This window comes from Geotrypetes seraphini, chromosome 15 (assembly GCF_902459505.1).
Source record: "Geotrypetes seraphini chromosome 15, aGeoSer1.1, whole genome shotgun sequence".
In the NCBI taxonomy this organism is placed as follows: domain Eukaryota; kingdom Metazoa; phylum Chordata; class Amphibia; order Gymnophiona; family Dermophiidae; genus Geotrypetes; species Geotrypetes seraphini.
The window spans coordinates 66,601,366-66,623,355 of record NC_047098.1 but is presented as its reverse complement, the minus strand read 5'-3'; the positions used below and the strand labels follow the sequence as shown (position 1 = coordinate 66,623,355).

Genomic DNA, 21,990 nt, shown 5'->3' with positions numbered 1-21,990 from the left:
TGCCAATCTCTGTATTCTCATGAAAGTTTGTTCCGCTTTACTGTGAATGTACTCTTGTAACCTGTTCTGGGCTCCTTTGGGAGGACGGGCAAAATAAATGATTAAATAAATAAAGCAATGGAAGGCAACTCTCGAAGGCAAATGGAGAAACCGAGGAAGGAAAGAGGAACAGACGCTAAAAGGAATTGGGGAGGAGAGAGAGAGAGGGGAGCACATACTGGATGGAAGGAGGGGATAAAGAAAAAAGGGCACATGGTGGATTTGGGAGACAGATACCAGATCTGAGGGGAGGAAAAGAGGAGAGATGCTAAAAACCACCTGAGGGGAGGAAAGGAGGAGAGATGCTAAAAACCACCTGAGCGAGGGAAGAGAAGAAGACGACAGAGATGCCAGACTATGGGGGAGTGGAGGGAGAAGATGAGTGCCAGACCAGTGGGGGGTGGAGGGAGAGATGGAAGGGAGAGGCACAGTTTCTGGTAGAAGCATAGAAATAAAGCAGATTCTATATGAAAGAGGCAAACAGTGGATGGAAGGAATAGAAGAAGATGAGGAAAGCAGAAACCAGACAACAAAGGTTGAAAAAAAATGTATTTCTTTTTTTTTTTTTTTTTTTTTGCTTTAGGATAAAGTAGTATATTAGTTGTGTTGATAAACATTTATAAACAAAGCCCTGCCAGCTGAAAATCTCTTCCTCTAGTTCGGCAGCCAGAACTTTGATTTATAAAATGACAATTGTACAGAATATTGTTTCTTTTTATACTTTAATAAAATAAGTTCAGTATAAAACTATTCGAGGCTTGTGCGGATGGGATCAGATGGTTTGCGGGGGCGAAGATGGGGACTGAGCTCACGGGAACCGAGCTCGTGGAGGCAGGGTGGAGATGAGGAGAGATCTAGATATGGCAGCAAGATAGGACTCTGCCTTTGGGTCCTCAGTCTTATGGGCCGGTGCAGCAAGCCCACCCTAGTTTTTTGGGGGACTACTTTTGTATATCCCTACTATCTAGAAAGTCTCACCTATTACACTGGAAAAAGAGATTATGTATTTACCCTGGTAAGCTCTTTTCTAGTAGATAGGTGAGACATTCTAGACCCCTGCCCTGTCTTTCCTGCGCCTGTCTGTCTCAATCTGTTTATGCTTCTCCCAAGTTGTTTCTTGGATGCCTATCAGCCCTTGGGGGGGGGCTGAGAAAAATACTGTATATATGTTACTTTTTCTGTGGGAGTTGTTTTTCTGTGCTCCTTTGAGGCCTTTGTTGGCTATCTATAGTTGATGTTCTAATGTTACTTGAGCAGAACGGTTGTTGCTGAACTTGATTGCCATGGGTGTCTTTATTTCACGTTGATTTGGTGGCTCTTAGATCTTGAGTACTAACTGTAGGTGGAGCTAGAGAGCACAATCCTTCTGCAGATAGCACGCAGCCATTGGGACATCCCATCTGTCTAGAATGTCTCGCCTATCTACTGGAAAAGAGCTTACCAGGGTGAGTACATAATCTCTTTTTCTTTAGCACTCTCCAGACCAGTAGAGGTTAACTTTACGAATGGGTATATATCTAATCATGACCAGCAGGTGGAGACTGAAAACAAAACTTTGGGACAGTATATCCTAGCCCCTCCTCTCTATTTCCCTCAGTCTTCTTTCAGTCTCCAGCAGGTGTTGAGTGATCTGTACCCATCTCCCTTGGTAGGGCTGTTGGAATTTGTTTAGGGGGTTTATTGTCCCTGTTTTTAGCCGGACGGAGCTTGGGCGGACTCTGTTTGGGGGTTCGTCCGACCTCGGGGGTGTCAAACCCGGCGGGTCACGAGCGGGGTCCCTCCCCCCACTTCCTCCACCTCCCCACATTTTTTTAGAGGAGCCTCAGCAGTATCCCTTGCCCCCTAAATCAAGCAAGGCATATTGCTTCGAGAGCCTGTGGAGTCTGTTCTGTAAAAAAAAAAAAAAAAAAAAAAAAAAAATCCTGAGGTAGTGCTGGTCTGAAGGGTTGTTTCCCTTTAAGAAAACTGTATTTTTTCATGTAACCAGCACTTTTTTATAGCTAGGTCGCGTATGGAGCAATTGTGCCCTTCTCCGGGGGAGTAGGCCACAATTTTAGTCCAGCCGCGAGGCACTCGCGGCCGGCCTGAACTCGGCGGTTTGGGTCGGTGAGGTGGTGGAGCTCCGTCGGCAGCGGCTGCAGGCGCCCAGAGCTCCCCGCCGATGGTGCCTCGCGAGTCGGCTTGGAGCAGTGGGGAAGCCCGGTCTTCCACAACCGCCCACGGAGGGATTCCCCGAAGGATTCCCTCTCAGCTGATTTTTTGACAGCTGATGCCGGCTTGCCTGCTTTAGCGGCTGAGACTATTCAGGTTTCTCAGCCGCTTCAGGCTATGGAGGGAGCTTTTTTGGCGGGAAAACCGCCATCTTCTCTGTCTGGCCCCTCCATTTTGTCTTCCACCTCAGGTGACCTTCCCCCTGTTTTGACTATGCAGGGGCAAGGTTCTGCTGGGTCCCCTGCTGTGGCAGGGAGTCCCTTGGGACCCTCGGGGGGGTTTTCTCCTGAATTTTTCTTTTCTTTATGCAGAGCCTATTTTCAGGCGGCTGGGGGTCCCGGTTGCGCCCAGGGGGTTTCGGGGGGTGGGTTTTCCTCCGCGCTCCCTGCGGCTTTGCCTCTTTCGTCTGGCGTGACGTCCCCTCCGCCGCCTCCCTTGTCCAAGCGTCCGCGGGTGTCGTGGGACGAGAATTTGTGGTCGGAGGAACGGGTCGGTCTGGAGGAGGACCTGGACCCTTCTGAGGAGTTCCAGGACTCTCTGGAGGGGACGGAAGCTGGCGGCGGGTTGTCGGATTTCCCGTTCTCCAGTGACGAGGCGTCCGTGGTGCGCCTTTTTCAGAAAGATGAGCTGCCTGACCTTATTCAACAGGTTTCTACGGTTTTGCGTTTTGAGGACGCGCCGCAGGAGACTCCGCGTGTGGGGGACCCCCTGTTACGGGGGATCCGTTCCGTTTCCCGCTCTTTTCCTATGCATCAGGATATTCGGGATATTATTCTGGAGCAGTGGAAAACGCCGGAGGCGCCGTTTCGGCTGGCGCGCAGCATGGCTCGCCTGTATCCCATTCCTGAAGGGGATCGGGCTACGTTAGCTTCGCCAGTCGTGGATGCGGTGGTCTCGGCAATTTCCAAGCGGCATACCGTGCCTGTTGAGGGCGGTTCTGCCTTGCGGGACCCTGAGGAGCGCAAATTGGAGAGCATCCTTAAGCAAAATTTTCAGGTCTCTGCCTTTGGGGTCCAGGCGGCTATTTGTGGGGGACTGGTCGCTCGCGCCGTGTTTCGGTGGGCGGAGCGGGTCTTGGATCGAGAGTCTGACGACTGGTCTCTGGTGGATCAGGAGGTTGCGAAGATTGAGATGGCGGCCTCATTCCTCTCAGATGCTCTATATGACTTGGTGCGGATATCGGCTAAGTCTATGGCTTTTGGCGTGGCCGCAAGGCGTGTGTTGTGGCTGCGCGCTTGGGCGGCGGATGCTGCGTCCAAAGCTAAGCTTACTAAATTTCCCTTTCGGGAGTCGTTTTTGTTTGGAGAGGACTTGGATAAGTTGATTCAGACTCTGTCGGACTCGAAAGTTCCCCGTCTGCCGGAGGACCGTGCCCGCCCGGCGTCTCGGGGGGGTGCAGCCCGGAGGCGTTTGCGGGAATTTCGCAAGTATCGCCCTGGGCGTGGGGCTGCTTCTTTCCAGTCTCCGGGATTTTCCCGGGGTCGGTTCTTCCAGCGCATGCAGCCCTTTCGGGGGGCCCGTCGGGGGGCAGGGAATCCCTCCGCCGGTTCCCCCGCTTCCCGTCCTGCACAATGACGCCTTGCCGGCGCCCCCTTTGGTTCCGGTGGGGGCTCGGCTGCGCGAATTTTTCCCCAAATGGGCCGAGATCACGTCCGATCAGTGGGTCCTGGAGGTGGTGCGGGACGGTTATGCCCTGGAGTTCGCCCGCTCTCTGCCGGATTTTTTCCTCGCTTCTCCGTGTCAGACTCCGGGGAAGACGCAGGCTTTTCGCCAGACCCTTCAGCGCTTGCTAGATCTCAGGGCAGTTGTTCCGGTGCCCCCTCCGGAGTGGGGCACGGGCAGGTACTCCATTTACTTTGTGGTGCCCAAAAAGGAGGGGACTTTTCGGCCCATCCTCGATTTAAAAGGGGTCAACAGGGCTCTCAAGATTCCCTCTTTCCGTATGGAAACTCTGCGGTCGGTCATTCTGGCGGTTCAGCCGGGGGAGTTTCTCACTTCTCTCGATCTGACGGAGGCCTACTTGCATGTTCCCATTCGGGCCTCTCATCAGCGTTTCCTGCGCTTTGCGATCTTGGGTCGGCACTTTCAGTTCTGTGCGCTTCCCTTTGGGCTGGCCACGGCTCCTCGGACGTTCACCAAGGTGATGGTGGTCGTCGCGGCAGCCTTGCGGTCGGAGGGTATCCTGGTACACCCCTACCTGGACGACTGGTTAATTCGGGCAAAGTCGTTGCAGGAAAGCTCCCGGGTTACTGCTCGGGTGGTGGAGTTTCTCCGGTCGCTGGGCTGGGTGGTCAACCTTTCCAAGAGTCGGTTGGTCCCGGCTCAGCGTCTGGAGTACCTAGGGGTGCTGTTCGACACCTCCTTGGGGAAGGTCTTCCTCCCAGAGGGCCGGGTGAGCAAATTGCAATCTCAGATTCGCCTGCTTTTGGCGTCCCGGTGTCCTCGGGCGCGAGATTTCCTCCAGGTCTTGGGGTCGATGGCGGCGTCCCTGGACGTGGTGAGGTGGGCGCGGGCCCACATGCGTCCTCTCCAGTATGCTCTGCTCCGGAGGTGGTCTCCCCTGAGGCACGGGATGGATGTTCCGGTTCCCCTGCGAGGCTTGGCGCGCTGCAGTCTGCGTTGGTGGCTCCAGACCCCTCACCTAGTTCAGGGGGTGGGTCTGGATCTCCCGCAGTGGACGGTGCTCCTGACGGATGCGAGTCTCCTGGGTTGGGGGGCTCAGTGTTTGGGTCACTCAGCTCAGGGCACCTGGTCCGCGGAGGAGGCCGCCTGGTCGATCAACGTGTTGGAGACCAGAGCGGTCCGTCTGGCGCTGTTGGCTTTCCACTCCCTGTTGCTGGGCAAGTCGGTCAGAGTGCTGTCGGACAATGCCACGGCGGTGGCTTATGTCAATCGTCAGGGGGGCACCAAGAGCACTCAGGTGGCGCAGGAGGCGGCTCTGCTCATGGTTTGGGCGGAATCCCATCTGCTGGACCTCTCGGCCTCTCATATAGCCGGGGTAGAAAATGTTCAGGCAGACTTCCTCAGTCGTCACTTCCTAGATCCAGGAGAGTGGTGTCTCGGCGCCGAGGCGTTTCAGTTGATAGTGCAGGCTTGGGGGCAGCCCCTGATGGACCTGATGGCCACGGGTGGCAACGCCAAAGTGCCCCGCTTCTTCAGTCGTCGCAGGGACGGTCTGGCCGAGGGTCTGGATGCTCTGGTCCAGCAGTGGCCAATGGAGGGGCTGTTGTATGTGTTCCCTCCTTGGCCGCTGGTGGGCAGGGTGCTTCTTCGCATTGTTCACCATCCGGGTTTGGTGGTGCTGGTGGCGCCGGATTGGCCTCGCCGTCCGTGGTATGCGGATCTGGTGAGGCACCTGGTAGCGGATCCTCTTCCTCTGCCTCTCTCGGACGACCTTCTGATGCAGGGTCCCATTCCCATGTTCGACCCGTCTCCCTTCTGTCTTACGGCGTGGCTCTTGAAAGGGGTCGCCTTAGCAAGAAGGGATATTCAGACAAGGTGATCTCTACACTGTTGGGGTCCCGGAGGCTTTCTACCTCTCGGGCTTATGTGCGGGTTTGGCGTCTCTTTGAGGAATGGTGTCGGGCGCGGGGAGTGACCTCTTTTCGCGCTTCTCTGCCTAACATTCTGGAGTTCTTGCAGGATGGCCTGGATAGAGGCCTGGCTTGGTCTTCTCTCCGGGTTCATCTTGCGGCCCTGTCGGCTTTTCGAGGGTTGGTGTCAGGTCAGCGTTTATCGGCTCTTCCTGATGTGATTCGGTTTTTGCGGGCGGCCAAGTTGCTTAGGCCTCCCCTACGGCCCTCGGTTCCCTCTTGGGATCTTAATCTGGTTCTCTCTGTTTTGGTGCGTCCGCCTTTCGAGCCCTTGGACGACTGTTCTTTGAAGGACCTTACTTTGAAGGCGGTCTTTTTGGTGGCCATTACTTCTGCTAGGCGTGTTTCTGAGCTGCAGGCTTTCTCTTGTAGGGCTCCCTTCTTGGAGTTTTCTAGGGAGCGGGTCGTCTTGCGGCCTGTTCCTTCCTTTCTGCCGAAGGTTGTTTCTCCTTTTCATGTCAATCAATCGGTGGTTCTCCCGGTCTTGGGTGGTCGGGAGGGCTCTTCTGAGCAACGGCAGCTGCGCAAGTTGGATGTCGGTCGGGTCCTTCGCTCTTATGTGCAGCGGACCCAGGAATTCCGGAAGTCCGATCATCTCTTTGTCCTCCTGGCGGGTCCTCGTCGGGGAGCTGGCGCTTCTAAGGCTACTATTGCGCGCTGGATCAAGGAGACGATTGCTTCCGCTTATCTTCTGAAACAGCAGCCTGTTCCGGAGTTTCTCAAGGCTCATTCCACTCGGGGTCAGGCGGCTTCTTGGGCTGAGTCGTCGCTCGTGCCTCCAGTGGATATTTGTAAGGCTGCGGTTTGGTCCTCCTTGCATTCCTTTGTTCGTCATTATCGGGTTGATGTGCAGGCGCGTCGGGACGCGGTGTTCGGTGAGCGTGTACTGGTATCGGCCCTTCGGGGGTCCCGCCCGTGAGAGGGACTGCTTTGGTACGTCCCATTCGTAAAGTTAACCTCTACTGGTCTGGAGAGTGCTAAAGAAGGAGAAATTAGGTTCTTACCTGCTAATTTACTTTCTTTTAGCTTCTCCAGACCAGTAGAGGTCCCCACCCTGTCTGTTGTTGTTGTTGTTGGGGCTGTTGCGCGGGCAGTTTTTGGTTTTTGCTGCGGGTTCTAGTATTTTTCTAGGGCCGGGGAGAAGTGAAGAACAGCGGCTGTGGCTCGGCTGGCTTAGCTGGCGAGCTGTGGGGACATTCTTCCTTCGGGAATTTCTCCTCTGCATTTTCCAACAGCATTTTGGGTATGTTATTTGTTACTCCTTTCGGAGTATTGTTTTTTCTCTCTGTTGTTTTCCAGTTCTTGGTTCTGCTTGGCTATTCGGCAGACTGAGGGAAATAGAGAGGAGGGGCTAGGATATACTGTCCCAAAGTTTTGTTTTCAGTCTCCACCTGCTGGTCATGATTAGATATATACCCATTCGTAAAGTTAACCTCTACTGGTCTGGAGAAGCTAAAAGAAAGTAAATTAGCAGGTAAGAACCTAATTTCTCCTTACCTGACTTGAATTTCTGTTGATAAAATGGGTTATGAGGTATATAATTTTATTTTTCAAATGTGTAATTTTCTTTGAAAAAAAAAAAAGTACCTGTTGTTTTTCAAATGAATTTGCTGAAAGTTTGCACAAAGTATGTGGATGGAAAGCATTAGCTGACTTTGTTCCTGGGCAGGCTGTTATGAAAATCGTCCTCTCTACTTCTATCCTATGGGTTATACCTTGCTGGCGTACTAAATACGTTTTCATTTGTCTGCAGCCACCTCCACCCCAACTCGGACGTAGGGTGACAGCAGAAGACTTGGATGCAGAGAAGAGAATGGCCATCCAGCGGCTCAATAAGGCCTTGGAAGAGAAGAGCAGTAAGAAACCCCCCCCCCCCCACACACACACACACCCATCTGATTCCTGTCAAAAACTATTGTCTGTTGCTGGTACTATTCAGCTATTTCAGCTGACATTGCTAAAGTTGAACTGAATTGTTAGACATGTAAACTTGGTTAAAAGGGAAGATCTGGCCAAGGGAAGTCCCAAGAGTTTTACTGAGACCACTCACTGTTCAATGATAGACAATGATTTGAAAAAGAGACCAGTGCTTGGGGAAATCAGATTTGCATATCTGCAATTCTTCATAGTGTTCATGCATTGAACTTTGTGACTAGAGGAATGGGCATCTGAATGGCAGGTGAAATTGAATGTGGACAAGGGCAAAGTGATGTGCATGACAGTTAATCCTAACTATATATATATATATATATACATAAACAGTATACCCCCGCAAAGTGGTTCAGTATACCCCTGCATAATGGTTCAGAGTTCGCAGCCCCACTCATTCGTGGTTTTTCTCTCCGCAATTATAATTAGAAAAATATCCTCCATCCGCCTCTTCTGGGCCCCCACCATGCGCATCCTCTGGCCCTGCGACATCACCGATCCACTCTGCCTGACCTGCGATTCGAGCAGCGATCCCGGCCTGGGTCAGAGCCGCAAGCACCACCGCCCGCATCAGCACCTGCAGCAGCCACCACTGCCGCTCCTGCAGCCCTCTCCCGCCTCTGATCCCCGCTCCTCTTCCGCATCCAATAATCGCGGTTTTTCACAACTCGCGGTCACTCCAAGAACGTAACCCCCGCGAATTTCGGGGGAGTACTGTATATATAGAAGGCTGCATGAGTTCTGTGGTGGATAATACCTTATCCATCTAACTTTAGTGTGCTGCACTGCTTTAAAAAGAGATTGGAGAGGTTAGAGCTCTCCAGCTTGGAGAAAAAACAATTGAGAAGGGGTGTATGATAAGCTTATAAAATCTTAAGTGGCATGTAATAAATTAATAGGAAATGGTTATTATATGTTTCATGTAAAATCTTCCCTCCCCATTTAGTCTTGTAAGAGATGATCAAGGATAAGTGTAACAGATCTTAATGTGTGGAATTTGGTCTTCATTTGGAATCTGCTGGGTCCCATTATGTGATCCAAATTGCCCATTGTTTGAGACAGAAATGGTGGGTTTAATTCACCATTGGTCATACCCCAGCCCGACCTCTCGTTTTCGAAGATCTCTTATGCCTTCCTTGGTATCCTGCTCACCTATATACATTGTACCTATATATTGTACCTATATTCTGCTTGCCTATTTAAATTGTATCTGTATTCGCTGATTGTCCAGCCCTTCTTTGTTGTAAACCGCCTCAAACTACTCCGGGTTTGGCGGTATATAAGAATAAAATTATTATTATTCCTTGAGTATTCTACTTATAAACATTGATCAGCCAAATTGAGCTATCATGATCAAATAAGTTCATTGGCTAGGAGCTGATTAGATCATTATCCACATTTCTAGATGAAGCTTCTTTAAACATCTTAATGCATTCCTTAGTCATATCAAAAATAGACTATTGTAATGCTCTGTATAAGGGACTAACTCTTAAAGAAATACGCAGATTACAAATCATACAAAATACAGCAATAAAAATAATCACTAAAAAGAAAAAATTTGATCACATGACTCCCCTCTTGAAGGAAAAACACTGGTTGCCTATTAACCATAGAATCACTTACAAAATAGCATTACTTTCACACAAAAGTTTAATGAACAAAGCCCCTGCATTTTTAGGAAGATTTTTAATCCCTTCTACTCCTATAAGATCACACCTACTAGTCCCTTCTTTAAGAGTTATTTACTCTAGGAGAGATACAATTTTTTCCGTTACAGCCCCCCAAAATTGGAATTCACTCCCAACTAATATAAGGGAAGAAAAATTACTTGGTAAGTTTAAAAATCTCCTGAAAAACTGGCTTTTTAATGACACTTTTAACTAAGTCACATGTATTTTTATATTTCTAAGATCCTTGCTAAAGTAACAGCATAATCCATAAGCAAAATTGAGCAGGTAATCTTTTACCCATCCTTTTGTTTTTTTACATTGCCTTGTTTGATTTGATTTACAAATTGTATTTAATCCTTTTTTATTTTTTTTTCCTTCTGTGTTTGTTTGGTATAAAGGTATGCAAAGTATTTTGTTTAAGTAATGTGTTTTTATTTTCATTACCCCAAATTTTTCCAGTTCTTGTAAATCGTATTGAACTAAGATATTGCGATCAAATCAAAATTTTATTAAACTTGAAACTTTAAACAAAACAATTGCATACATTGAAATGGGGAGGGGAATGATCCTAACTACTGTGTTTCCCCAAAAATAAGACCTACCCTGAAAATAAGCCCTAGCATGATTTTCGGGGTAGGTCTTAATATAAGCCCTACCCCAAAAATAAGTCCTAGTTAGATCGCCCCCGAAGCACCTCCCTAATGTCCTTGACTCCATCCCTGGAATCGCTGGCAGCAGCACTCTCCCCCAAGCTGCGCAGCCAAAACCCGCTGACCCTCCCACCCATCCCCCTGCACAGCATCTTTCTATTTCTCCCTCCCATCCGAACCCCACCGGCTCTCTCACCACGAGACCGACATACCTCCCTCCAAACTACAGCATTATCAGCACTTTAAACAAGCTGCTTCGCGGTCTTCTTCCACCGGGTCCTGCCCTCTGCCGCATCACTGATGTCATCGGTGACGTGGCACAAGGAAGGCCTCAGCGGGAGAAGGCTGCGAAGCAGCCTGTTTTAAAGTGCTGTTGACGCTGCTGTTTGGAGGGAGGTATGTCAGGGTCGGTGTGGTTCTGCTGCGTGGGGGATGGGAGGGAAGGAGGGATAGAAAGATGCTGTACAAGAGTTCTACTGCACAGGAGGGAGGGATAGAAAGATGCTGCAGAGAGAAGGCACAAGAGGATGGATGAGAGGAATGGAAAGATGCTGCACGTGGGGGAGAGAAAGGAAAGAGGAAGAATTGAGGTGGAGGAGAGGAAGGGAGAGATGATCATTGTACATGAAAAAAATAAGACATCCCCCGAAAATGAGCCCTAGTGTGTTTTTTTGGACCCAAATTTAATATAAGACACTGTCATATTTTCAGGGAAACACGATAGATATTTTCGAGGAAACACGGTTAGCTGTTTCTATAACTCAGACTGATGGGCTGATGCAGAGAGCTTGCATTAGAGCCATGCGCTGATGGCTTAGTCTTAGTGCACAGTTCATAATGTAAACATAGTACCAAATTCTGTGCATTAGTGCAGTAACCAAATTATATGCAGATAGTGCTAAAGTTTTAGTCAGATCCTAATTAAGGAGAGCACACTGGATACTTGTGCACATGGTTCTGCACAAAGGGAGTTAGTTCTGTGCATATGTCATCTCTCTAGACTAGGAACAAACAGGGGAAAACAAAACCACAAACACAAATAGCAAAAGACAGAATGGAATTGTCCAGATCAGAATGATGTGCACGAATGAAAGTGTCCTCCAACTCATCTGATAATATAAGAATCTTTATTCATCCAATAGCTCAATGATACATCCAATGACTCGACATGTACACGTTTTGGCCAACAGACCTGCTTCAAGAGTCTACAAGTACGTGTATAAACATATAAAACAATAATATCATGTTAAATAATGCATCAAGTCATGAATACATTAAAAATAAAGAACCAACAACAAATAATTCATAAATGGGAGACCATAAAAAGAGCGGCAATAATGACATGTAGTATCAAAAATATGTGTATAACAAAAACATTAACTAATATATGTACAATGCCACAAAATAAATAATAAAATTAACAAATTCATAAATAAATATGATGTAGTAGAACATATGAAACTTCATAAAATTAATGATACAAACCTACTGCAACCATAAAAACATTTTGAAGAAATAAAGGAAGAAAACTCCAATCTCGTAAGCATCCTTGAGATATGGAAATAGAAATACAAATAAAGCACCAAGGACCCATTAAAAAGACCAATATGAACTAATGTGCAATCTATTGCTATGAACTTCATCATGCAATAAAGCATCATTAACCATAGAAAAGCCTAAAAGAATTAATACTCAAACATACCTTAAGCGCCATCAATGACAATATCTGGGATGTGCTTCCACTCAGATAGATTTTGCCAAACTTCAAACAAAAAAGGATGTAATATAGCTATATAAAAGGAAAGAAAAAAGGAGAAACCGATACTTGACCACCAAAGGGAACAATAGATACAACATATAAAGACTGACCAAAGCTACTGCTAAATAAAGCCCATACCAAACCTTTTTTAGAAATCTCTTATACAGTTTATTCCTGCTTTGGTATGGGCTTTATTTAGCAGTAGCTTTGGTCAGTCTTTATATGTTTTATCTATTGTTCCCTTTGGTGGTCAAGTTAAAAGCCACCAGTAAGTGACCCAGCTTGGGCACATCCATGAATTCATAGCTATCGGCTCTGTAATATGGTGTATGCTTTCTAAGTTTTCCTCTTAATTTCAATATTTTTATAGGTGATATACCAAGCTCCTCTGTTGAAACTACACCCCCTGGATCTTCCTTCTCATTCATACCTGCAACCACTAGTACATCTGTACTGGCATTGCCCACTTCCTCAGCTGGCTCCAACCCACTGCTGGAGAGTTTGAAAAAAATACAAAATTCTCCAACTAGCACAGGTTAGTGAGAATGTCATTAAGGATAATATGAATGTTTTATTTATCTTGTAGGTGGACTAGTTTTTGCAAAAGCTATACAAGTTGAGGAGAGGAAAGATACCAGAGAATGAGAAACTGAGGCCCTGATTCACTAAAGTTAGCGATCGTCATTAAGCCTGTTTTCACAGGTTTACTAACGATAGCTGCTACCTACCCAATTCACCAAACAGCCCACCACATATTTTCCGATCCAACCCAACCCATGCAAATGAGTAAAACTCCATGCAAAATAGCCAAGCGGTTGATTCACTACCATTTGCTTGGCTATTTTGCATCAGGTTGTACAATCCTAAAACTCAACTGATAACTGTGTTACCATCAAGATACTACAGAATAAAGTCTTTAAAGCATCAGACCCATATGTAAATCTTTTATAACAAAAAAGAAGCCATCGAGATAATTAATGAAATCTGTTCTGTTTATAATGAATTTTCGATAACATATTAGTTATCATCACAACTAGTAGGCTATCATAGTTATTTCCCAACACTAAATTCTACTTCTTGTTTTTATCAATACTCCTCTTATTTCCCCCTTGAGTAATTAAACCAATGGCAGGCATATCATAACTATACAGACGTCAATCCTCAGAACCTCTTTAACATATATATCATTTCAAATCCCTGTCTTATATATCTTTATAATCATTTATGCCAAGCCACCACTTACCATTCCCTATTTTATCTTCATTTTTAATGGCTAAACTTTTAATTTATAATACCCATAATTAATGACTCTCAAAATCATTGGTGTAAATCATATGACAGAAAATTTTTGGCACTCTGTCAGAAAGGCAACACTTATCTTAGTGGATCCTGCCACCATCAATGTTGACGTGTAATGGAAACTCCCGAATCCCTTTCTTTCTGTGGGCATTTCAACCCCAAATGAGTCTTCCTCAGGGGATGTTGAATATGAGCTGCCTCTCTGAAATCAGTTCCCTGCTATCTTGCAAAGTCAGTTCCAAGACAAAATTTACATCCATACGCACAAAACAGCCACGACGGAATGATACTGCCAGGTACCCCTGCGAATGCATCAAAAGCGACTTAGTGGCTGGGCGAGAAGGTGAAGCAGTCAGGTGCGCAGGTGGTATTTCCATCCATCCTCCCTGTCCAGGGTAAAGGCCAATACAGAGAAGCTCGCATTCTGGAGATGAATGCTTGGCTATGTGGATGAATGTTGTCGAGAGCGTTTTGGCTACCTGGACCATGGGATGATTATCCAAGGACTGCCGAATAGTGATGGTGTGCATCTATCAAAGAAGGGAAGAAGTGTCTTTGGCAGCAGGTTGGCTAATCTACTGGAGATGAGGAATGATGGGGCAGGGTGACCAAAGCCCCCAGGTGAGTATAAGTCCTCAGGTAAGTAAATCACTGAATACCTCTACATGGATGGGACAAGGGAGCAGTGTCTGGAAAGCAGTATATACTAATGCTCAAAGTATGGGAAACAAGATTCTGGATCTAGAAGCTGTGATGGATGATGAGTGGCAATTACAGAGATGTGGTTCACGGAGAACCATGACTGGGATGTGGTTATACCGGGCTATAATCTGTTCAGGAAAGACAGGTTAGGAAGAAAAGGAGTGGAAGTAGCATTATATGTTAAAGATCATATTAAAGCCACACAATTGCAGGATCTGCAGGGCAAGGAAGAGACACTGTGGATCAATTTGGAAAGAGGGAATGGTGAATATATTTACATTGTGTTGATATACAGGCCTCCTACACAGACGGAAAAAGTAGACATTAGAATATATCTAGAAAAGGGGAAGTTTTACTAATAGGTGATTTTAACCTGGATTCTCTACAAGGAGAACTGTTCCAGCAGTTGGTAATGGAACCCAGTGGGATGGAGTCATACTGGACTTAGTGCTTACAAATGGGGAAAGTGTTTCAGATGACAGAGGGTGATCTGGCATCCAGTGATCACTACATGGTACGGTTTAATATTAAGATGGGTATGGAGAGGGCTCATTGAAAAGCAAAGGTTCTAGACTTTTAAAAAACTAACTTTGTTCGGATGGGGGATTACGTCAAGGAATTGTTATCTGAATGGGAACATCTGGAAGGAGTGGAAATGCAGTGGGCAAAACTGAAAGGAGTAATTGTAAGAGCGACAAACTTTCTGTGAGGCAAGTAAGTAAAAGTAACGGGAAAAGAAGGCTGATTTGGTTCTTAAAAGTAGTATCTGAGAAGGTAAGGAACAAGAGGTTAGCTTTCATAAAGTACAAAAGATTACAGAAAGAGGAAGACAGGCAAAAATATCTGGAAAAGTTAAGAGGCTGGTCGTGTAGTCAGGAAAGCAAAGATGCAAATGGAAGGAAAAAAATAGCTGACAAGGTAAAACGGGGAGATATATTAGTAATAGAAAGAAGTGCAAAAGTGGCATTGTGAGACTCAAAGGTGAAGGGGAGACATGTAGAAGCTGATAAAGAAAAGGCTGAATTGCTTAACAAATATTTCTGTTCTGTATTCACGGCTGAAGCACCGGAAATGGGACCACAGAAGACAAACATGAATAGGGATGGAAGAGTGGTAGACCCTGATGGATTTTCTGAGGGTTGTGTTCATGAGGAGCTAGCTAAAATAAAAGTAGACAAAGAGATGGGGCCAGATGGTGTACATCCGAGGGTGCTGAAGGCACTTGGGGAAGTGCTGTGGCTCCACTGACTGACCTTTTCAATGAGTCTCTAGAGTCAGGAGTGGTACCGAAGGACTGGAGAAGGGCAGATGTGGTCCCTCTCCTCAAAAATGGAAGTAAGGAAGAAGTAGGGAGTTAACAGGCCGGTATTAATGTAAACACTTTTAAAACAGAGAATGGTCAAGTTTTGTAATCCTGTGGATTACAGGACTGGAGGCAACATGGATTCACTAGAGGTAGGTCTTGTCAGACAAATCTGATCAATTTCTTTGACTGGGTGACCAGAGAATTGGATAGAGGATATGTGCTAGATGTGGTGTGTTTAGATTTTAGCAAAGCCTTTGACAGTTCCACACAAACATTTATCTAATCTAATAAATAAATAAACTGAGTGCCCTCGAGATGGGCCCCAAAGTGATGGGCTGAGTCAATAACTGGTTGAGTGGAAGGCGAAAGAGGGTAGTGATCAATGAAGATCGCTCTGAGGAAAGGGATGTTACCAGTTGTGTGCCTCAAGGTTCTGTTCTTGGGCCTATTCTTTTTAACATTTTTATAAACGATACTGCTGTAGGGCTGACGGGTAAGATTTGCCTCTTTGCAGATGATACCAAAATCTGCAATAGAGTAGATACTTAGGATGGTGTGAATAATATGAAGAAAGACCTGGCAAAGCTTTAAAAATAGTCTGAAATTTGGCAGCTAAAATTTAATACTAAGAAATGCAAGGTCATGCATTTGGGCTGCAAAAACCCAAGGGAACGGTACAGGTTAGGGGTGAAGAACTTATGTGCACAACAGAAGAGCGGAATTTGGGTGTGTTTGTATGTGATGATCTTAAGGTGGCCAAACAGGTTGGAAAGTTGATGGCGAAAGCTAGAGGGATGCTAGGTTGCATAGGGAGAGGTATGGCCAGTAGGAAAAAGTAGGTATTGATGCCCCTGTAGAAGACTCTGGTGAGACCTCATTTAGAATATTGTGTACAATTCTGGAGGCCGCACCTTCAAAAAGATATAAAAAGGATGTAGTCGGTCCAGAGGAAGGCTACTAAAATGATGTGTGGTCTTCATCATAAGGTGTATGGGGGACAGACTTAAAGATCTCAATCTGTATACTTTGGAGGAAAGGCGGGAGAGGGGAGATATGTCAGAGACGTTTAAATACTTACGTGATGTAAATGCGCCTGAGTTGAGTCTCTTTCATTTGAAAGGAAGCTCTGGAATGAGAGGGAATAGGATGAAGTTAAGAGGTGATAGACTCCGGAGTAATCTAAGGAAATACTTTTTTACAGAAAGGGTGGTAGATGTATGGAACAGTCTCCCAGTAGAAGTGGTGGAGACAGAGATTGTCTGAATTCAAGAAAGCCTGGGATAGGCACATGGGATCTCTTAGAGAGAGGAAGAGATAATGGTTACTGCAGATGGGCAGACTGGATAGGTCATTTGGCCTTTATCTTCCATCATGTTCTACGTTTCTATCTATGTTAATCTGCAATGAACTTGGTGAGTGGAGGAAAGGATAGATTGGTGAGATGAAAAGTAAAAATAGTAATAAAGTACATAATGCAAAAATTACCAGTTCTGAGGCTGAAGAAAGTGAGTAGGCCTATTGGCAAACTCAGTGGCTCAGTTAATATGGAAAAAGTATTGCATCTGAAGCTATTCATGAACTGGACAGATTGGCATAAATTAGAAGTGTGAGCCATGGTGATTTGATAATTTTAAACATTGCAAAGAAGTAGATAAGAGAGTTGAAGGAGCATTTGTATTAAATAGATCACTTCTTAAACCGTACCAATAATGAAAGAACATCAGTACACCCATTATAAAACTAAACAAGCCAGATTAAAACATAGAAGAGATATGATGGCGACGTTTAAATACCTACATGGCATAAGTGCACATGAGGCGAGTCTCATTTGAAAGGAAGCTCTGGAATGAGAGGGCATAGGATGAAGTTAAGAGGTGATAGGCTCAGGAGTAATCTAAGGAAATAATTTTTTTACAGAAAGGGTGGTAGATGCATGGAATAGTTTCCTGTTAAAGGTGGTGGAGACAAAGATTGAGTCTGAGTTCAAGAAAGCATGGGATAGATAAGCATGTGGGATCTCTTAGGGAGAGGAGGAGATAGTGGATGGGCAGACTGGGCCATTTGGCCTTTATCTGCCATCATGTTTTATGTTTCTGCACAGTCAATGCTAACAGAAAACCATGTCCTTTTCATACACAAATACATATAAACCCTCGTCCAGTATAGAATAATCACAAACTAAAAATAGAAATATGTAGACAAAAGTTAAAGTGAACTGCCAAGAAGCCAGACTCTGCATACAATGCAACACTACAGAAATAGTGACACACAACCCCTAATGCTGTGCAAAATTTAAAGATAGTGGATGTAAATTTGAATAACAAACAAACCGACAAATAACAATCATCACTTTACAAATTATCAAATAGAAATAAATCAAAAATGGAAAATAAGAAAATACCATTTTACTGACAAATACAATTTTCACTTAGCTTTCAGAAGCCAAACCTTCCTTCTTCAGGTCAGTACAGTATACTGCTGTTACGGTATCCTCTCCTGACATGAGGAAGGGGGTTTTGATCTCTGAAAATTGGTAAAAAAAAAAGAGTGTTTAAAATTGGTCCTGCAAAAAGATTACCTTATTTCCGTTTTCTATTTATAAACATTTATCAATACAGCATACAATACTACTTTATTCTAAAGCAACAAAAAAAAATTTCTATCTTTGGTTTTTTTTTCTGCTTTAATCTTCTTTTCTTCACTCTTCTTTCTAGCCAGTTTGTCCTTCTTTCTTCCTTCTATGCAGCGTCTGCCCTCTCTTTCCCCCTTCTTTATGGCATTTTCCCTCTTTCTATGCCCCTTCCATAAACTGTCTTATCCTGTTCCCCTTCTCTCCTTTTAAACATGATTCATTTCAGCTTCACCCCCTCAATCTCTCTCTCTCTCTCTCTCGCTCTTTCTCTCGCTTTATCTCTCGCTCTCTCTCGCTCTCTCTCTCTCTCTCTTGCTCTCTCGCTCTCTCTCTCTCGCTCGCTCTCTCTCTCTTGCTCTCTCTCTTGCTCTCTCTTTCGCTTTCTCTCTCTCTCCCCAATCTCCCCTCCTGCTAGGTACCTTAAGTGATCAATTTGTCATTTTATGGGGGTAAGAATTGAATGTAATTAGAAAGCAGAAACCCAGTAAGGATGTTGAAGTGACAGAGGAGGTGCACGTGAAATACTGAATTGACAGTCATTAAACTTTCTTATTCTCCTCCTTCAGAGCCTGCTGGTGAAGCCACTCAAATGCTGCCACTATCATCAAGCATTTTTTCTTCAGCTTTTAATGCAGCCTCGGGAACATGCTCCCTCACAGTTGTACCATCAAGTTCTGAGTCTGTGCTCACATCTCCTTCAGTTTCTTTGGTCCCTTCTTCCTCTGAACTTCCCAGCAACACCACCAGCCTGCAGATACCTTCTCTTCTCCCAAGTGAGACACCCGACGCCAAGCTTCCTTCCCCAAAACGTGGTATCCTTTTTGGTATGCTGAGTGGGACAACACCCAACTCTGCCTTTGTCACAACATCACCAGCCAGCACAGCAGCCATACCAACCTTCAAACACATATTTGGCACACCACTGAAAGTGGAAAATGTTGTCTCCCCGTTAGTTAGCTTGTCTGAAGCATGTTCAACACCACCTCCCAGTTCTGTAACTGGGGCTGCCTCAAGCACTACATTCAAACCAATTTTTGGGACCTTAACTGCTGCCACCAATAGCTCCACAGTGATATCACCTTTCACATTTAATCAGACACCTGTGACACGTGTCGGTGTTACTCCTGCAGCGACATCCACAACATGCAGCTCGATACACTCTGGGCTTATTAGTGCTGTCTCTACCACTAGTTCTGCATTTGGCACCACCACCACACAGAGAAGCAGCAGTAGCAGCATTGACTCTTCCGCCAAGCCGTCCTTTACCTTTGGACTCTCCAGCGTACCTAGTACCACCCCAGCCACCACCACTGGAGCTCATTCATTCCAGTTCGGAGCCCTTTCAAACCCCACTGCCTCTCCAGCAACAGGATTTGGTGCTGGATTTCAGTTTAACAAACAACCCGTGGCTGCTACCATCTCTTCCACAGCCTCTCAGGCTACATCCATCTTTGACCAGACACCCTCTTCAGCTACCAAGGCTGCGTTTAGCATTTTTGGAAGCATCTCGACAGCAGCAGCAACAACCACAAGCAACAGCCAGCCTGCTTTGACATTTGGTTCTTCCTCTTCTGCATTCAGTGCATTGCCGTTTGGTACGAGTGCAAATGCTCCACCTCCCTACCCTGGTATAACCAGCCAGCCCACTTTTAGCAACAGTATTGCAGATGCTCAACCAGTGGGCATCAAGCCTGCCACTGAGTCTTTAAACTTTTCTGCCAGCGGCACCCCATTTAGTTTTGGTATGTCTACTGTTCAGTCGGCCTTTGGAAATGCTGCCCAACCCCGTTTTCCGGAGAATAATTCTCAGTCATCCTTCACTACTAGTAACACTCGGCCAACATTTGGCAATACCACATCTGCCTTCTTTGGTACAGTTGCTCCAACAACAGCTGCCAGTTTTGGTTCTGCAAGCACTCGGACCACAACCAGTAGTACAGGTGGACCCCTTTTTGGAGGAACAAGTGCGTTCACTTTTGGGACCTCAAATCAGTCGGGTAGTAGCAGCTCTGCATTTAACATTGGAGCACAGAACAGCAACGTATCTTCTGCCACAAGCGGATTCAGTTTTGGAGCAGGACAGAACCAGCCGGCAAATGCAACAGCCACATTTGGAATTGGAGTACAGAGTAGTAGTGCAACCCCTGTGATGAACAGGTTCAGTTTTGGAATGGGACAAAGTAGGTCTGGAAGCACAGCAGTCGCCTTTGGTTCCCCTGTCCTCCAGTCAAACGCCCTGAGCAATCAGAATCAGAGTGCACCGCTCTCATTTGGCACACCTCTTGCAACAGAGAACAAGCTTTCCTTTGGAGGTAAGGAACAATAACAGCAAAGATAATTCCCAGTCTTTAGCTAAGTTATTCAGCAGTTGATATAGTTTTGAGGAGCTGGGCTGGCTTAAGACAGGACCAAGTGAGCACTAGTTCAGGAGCCAGTAGCTGCCAGTTCCCCGCTCTTCTGGGTAACAGTGGCATCTCTTCGCACCCCCCCCCCCCCCCCCCCCCCATTTACTTTTAAAAGTGTCTTTCCTCTAGAAGTGGCAGCTGCATTAGCAAGTCACAATGCCTGAACTGGTCCCGGAGCTTTTCTTTGCTATGTCCTGCCTCCTCCGAGGTAACCCTTGTTTTCTACAGGGGCCGAAAGTGGCAAGGGAAGGCTCCAGTGCCAGTACAAATAACGTTAAATGAATAGCTAATGTTGCTGCTTCTAGAGGGGAGAAAGAGATGCATTTTAAAAATAGACAGGGAGGGGAGGTTTGAAAGGGGGAGCTGCAGCCGTGTAAGCAATATATTCACACCTAGGGCTTAGAGATGTGCTAGTTGGGATTAGACGAGATAATGCACTTTGTAAATTGTTCATTAGGAGTTGTAAAAATTATGGGAAATAATTTTATTTACCAAAAGAAGTAGCTATTCACATCTGAATTAATCAGAAATAGAATATCACAGAAAGTAAAATGTCAGTTTTATAACTGCTCTAACAAATACTAATTAGACTTAGTAGATAAGGACAGGTTGTTCACCCTCTCCAAGGTAGGAAAAACGAGAGGGCACTCTGTAAAGTTAAAAGGGGATAGATTCTGTACAAACGTAAGGAAGTTCTTCTTTACCCAGAGAGTGGTAGAAAACTGGAACGCTCTTCGGGAGTCTTGTCATAGGGGAAAACACCCTCCAGGGATTCAAGACAAAGTTAGACAAGTTCCTGCTGAACTGGAACATACGCAGGTAGGGCTAGTCTCAGTTAGGGCACTGGTCTTTGACCAGAGGGCCGCCACGTGAGCGGACTGCTGGGCACGATAGACCACTGGTCTGACCCAGCAGCGGCAATTCTTATGTTCTTATAATATATAATAATGTTACCTGCAAGTGTGTGCTGTTGAGCTTGGCTTACGACCTTGTCTGCAGGAAAGCGGCAGTGCTTGATGTTCCAATGGTGGTCCATCAATGAGAGGATGTAGATAGGACAGCTGACTAGCATTGATATAGTCCAAGTGGTTTTAAATTTATGCATATTCCAAGAGAGGGTAAGAATGGGGGAGGTATAGCAATATGCTACAAAAGGGTTTTTTTGGTTTGTTTTTTTAAATCTGGTATTACTTGATAGTAAAAGTGTCTGATGGCATTTGAAATTCATAATGATTTTTCTCTTAGACACTTTAGGTGTGTATTTTAGTGTACTGCCCACTGAGAAAGTGGAATGAACTTAAGACTACCTTATATGATTTTATTGCTTATAACTCAAGTCAGATCATGTTTTATTGTTAGGTGACTTGAGTTTACATTTGGATGATCTTACTGATTCAAAGTCCAAGGACCTTTTTGGTGTTTAGACTCTAAGGGGCTCATAAATTAAAAAAAAAAAAAAAAAAAGTCGGTACTTGGACGATCAAAAAGACAGATTGTCCAAGTACCGATAATCAAAACTGGTTTGCTTAGGCATTTACCCTGCCTCTGTACTCCTAGAGCAAAAAAGTGGATAAGGCGGAAGGTGGGCCGACCTAGACTTAGTCGTCTGGCAGCCATAATCAAAAAGGTTTGACAGGTTGCCAAACAGAACCTATACGTTTTATCTTAGACCAAGTCAAAACATGTATAAGTTCCGAATCAGGCGCTGAGATGATTGCAGCTACCGCGATCAACTCAGCAGCCCAGGCAACCTGTCCCCCCCCGCACTGATAACAATCATGGCAGGAGAGATGCC

At 45.7% G+C, this 21,990-nt stretch overlaps 1 protein-coding gene across 6 annotated transcripts in view; it reads left to right on the top strand.

Annotated features, from left to right (window-relative positions):
- Nucleotides 1-21,990, top strand: part of LOC117348870 (nuclear envelope pore membrane protein POM 121C-like) — a 60,811-nt gene that overhangs the window by 21,619 nt on the left and 17,202 nt on the right. For all 6 annotated transcript variants that reach the window (XM_033921455.1, XM_033921454.1, XM_033921452.1 and 3 more), the window contains exons 10-12: nt 7,597-7,699; nt 12,222-12,386; nt 18,357-20,102. In XM_033921455.1, the coding sequence (XP_033777346.1) occupies nt 7,597-7,699; nt 12,222-12,386; nt 18,357-20,102 (2,014 nt within the window). The remainder of the gene's footprint in view (nt 1-7,596; nt 7,700-12,221; nt 12,387-18,356; nt 20,103-21,990) is intronic.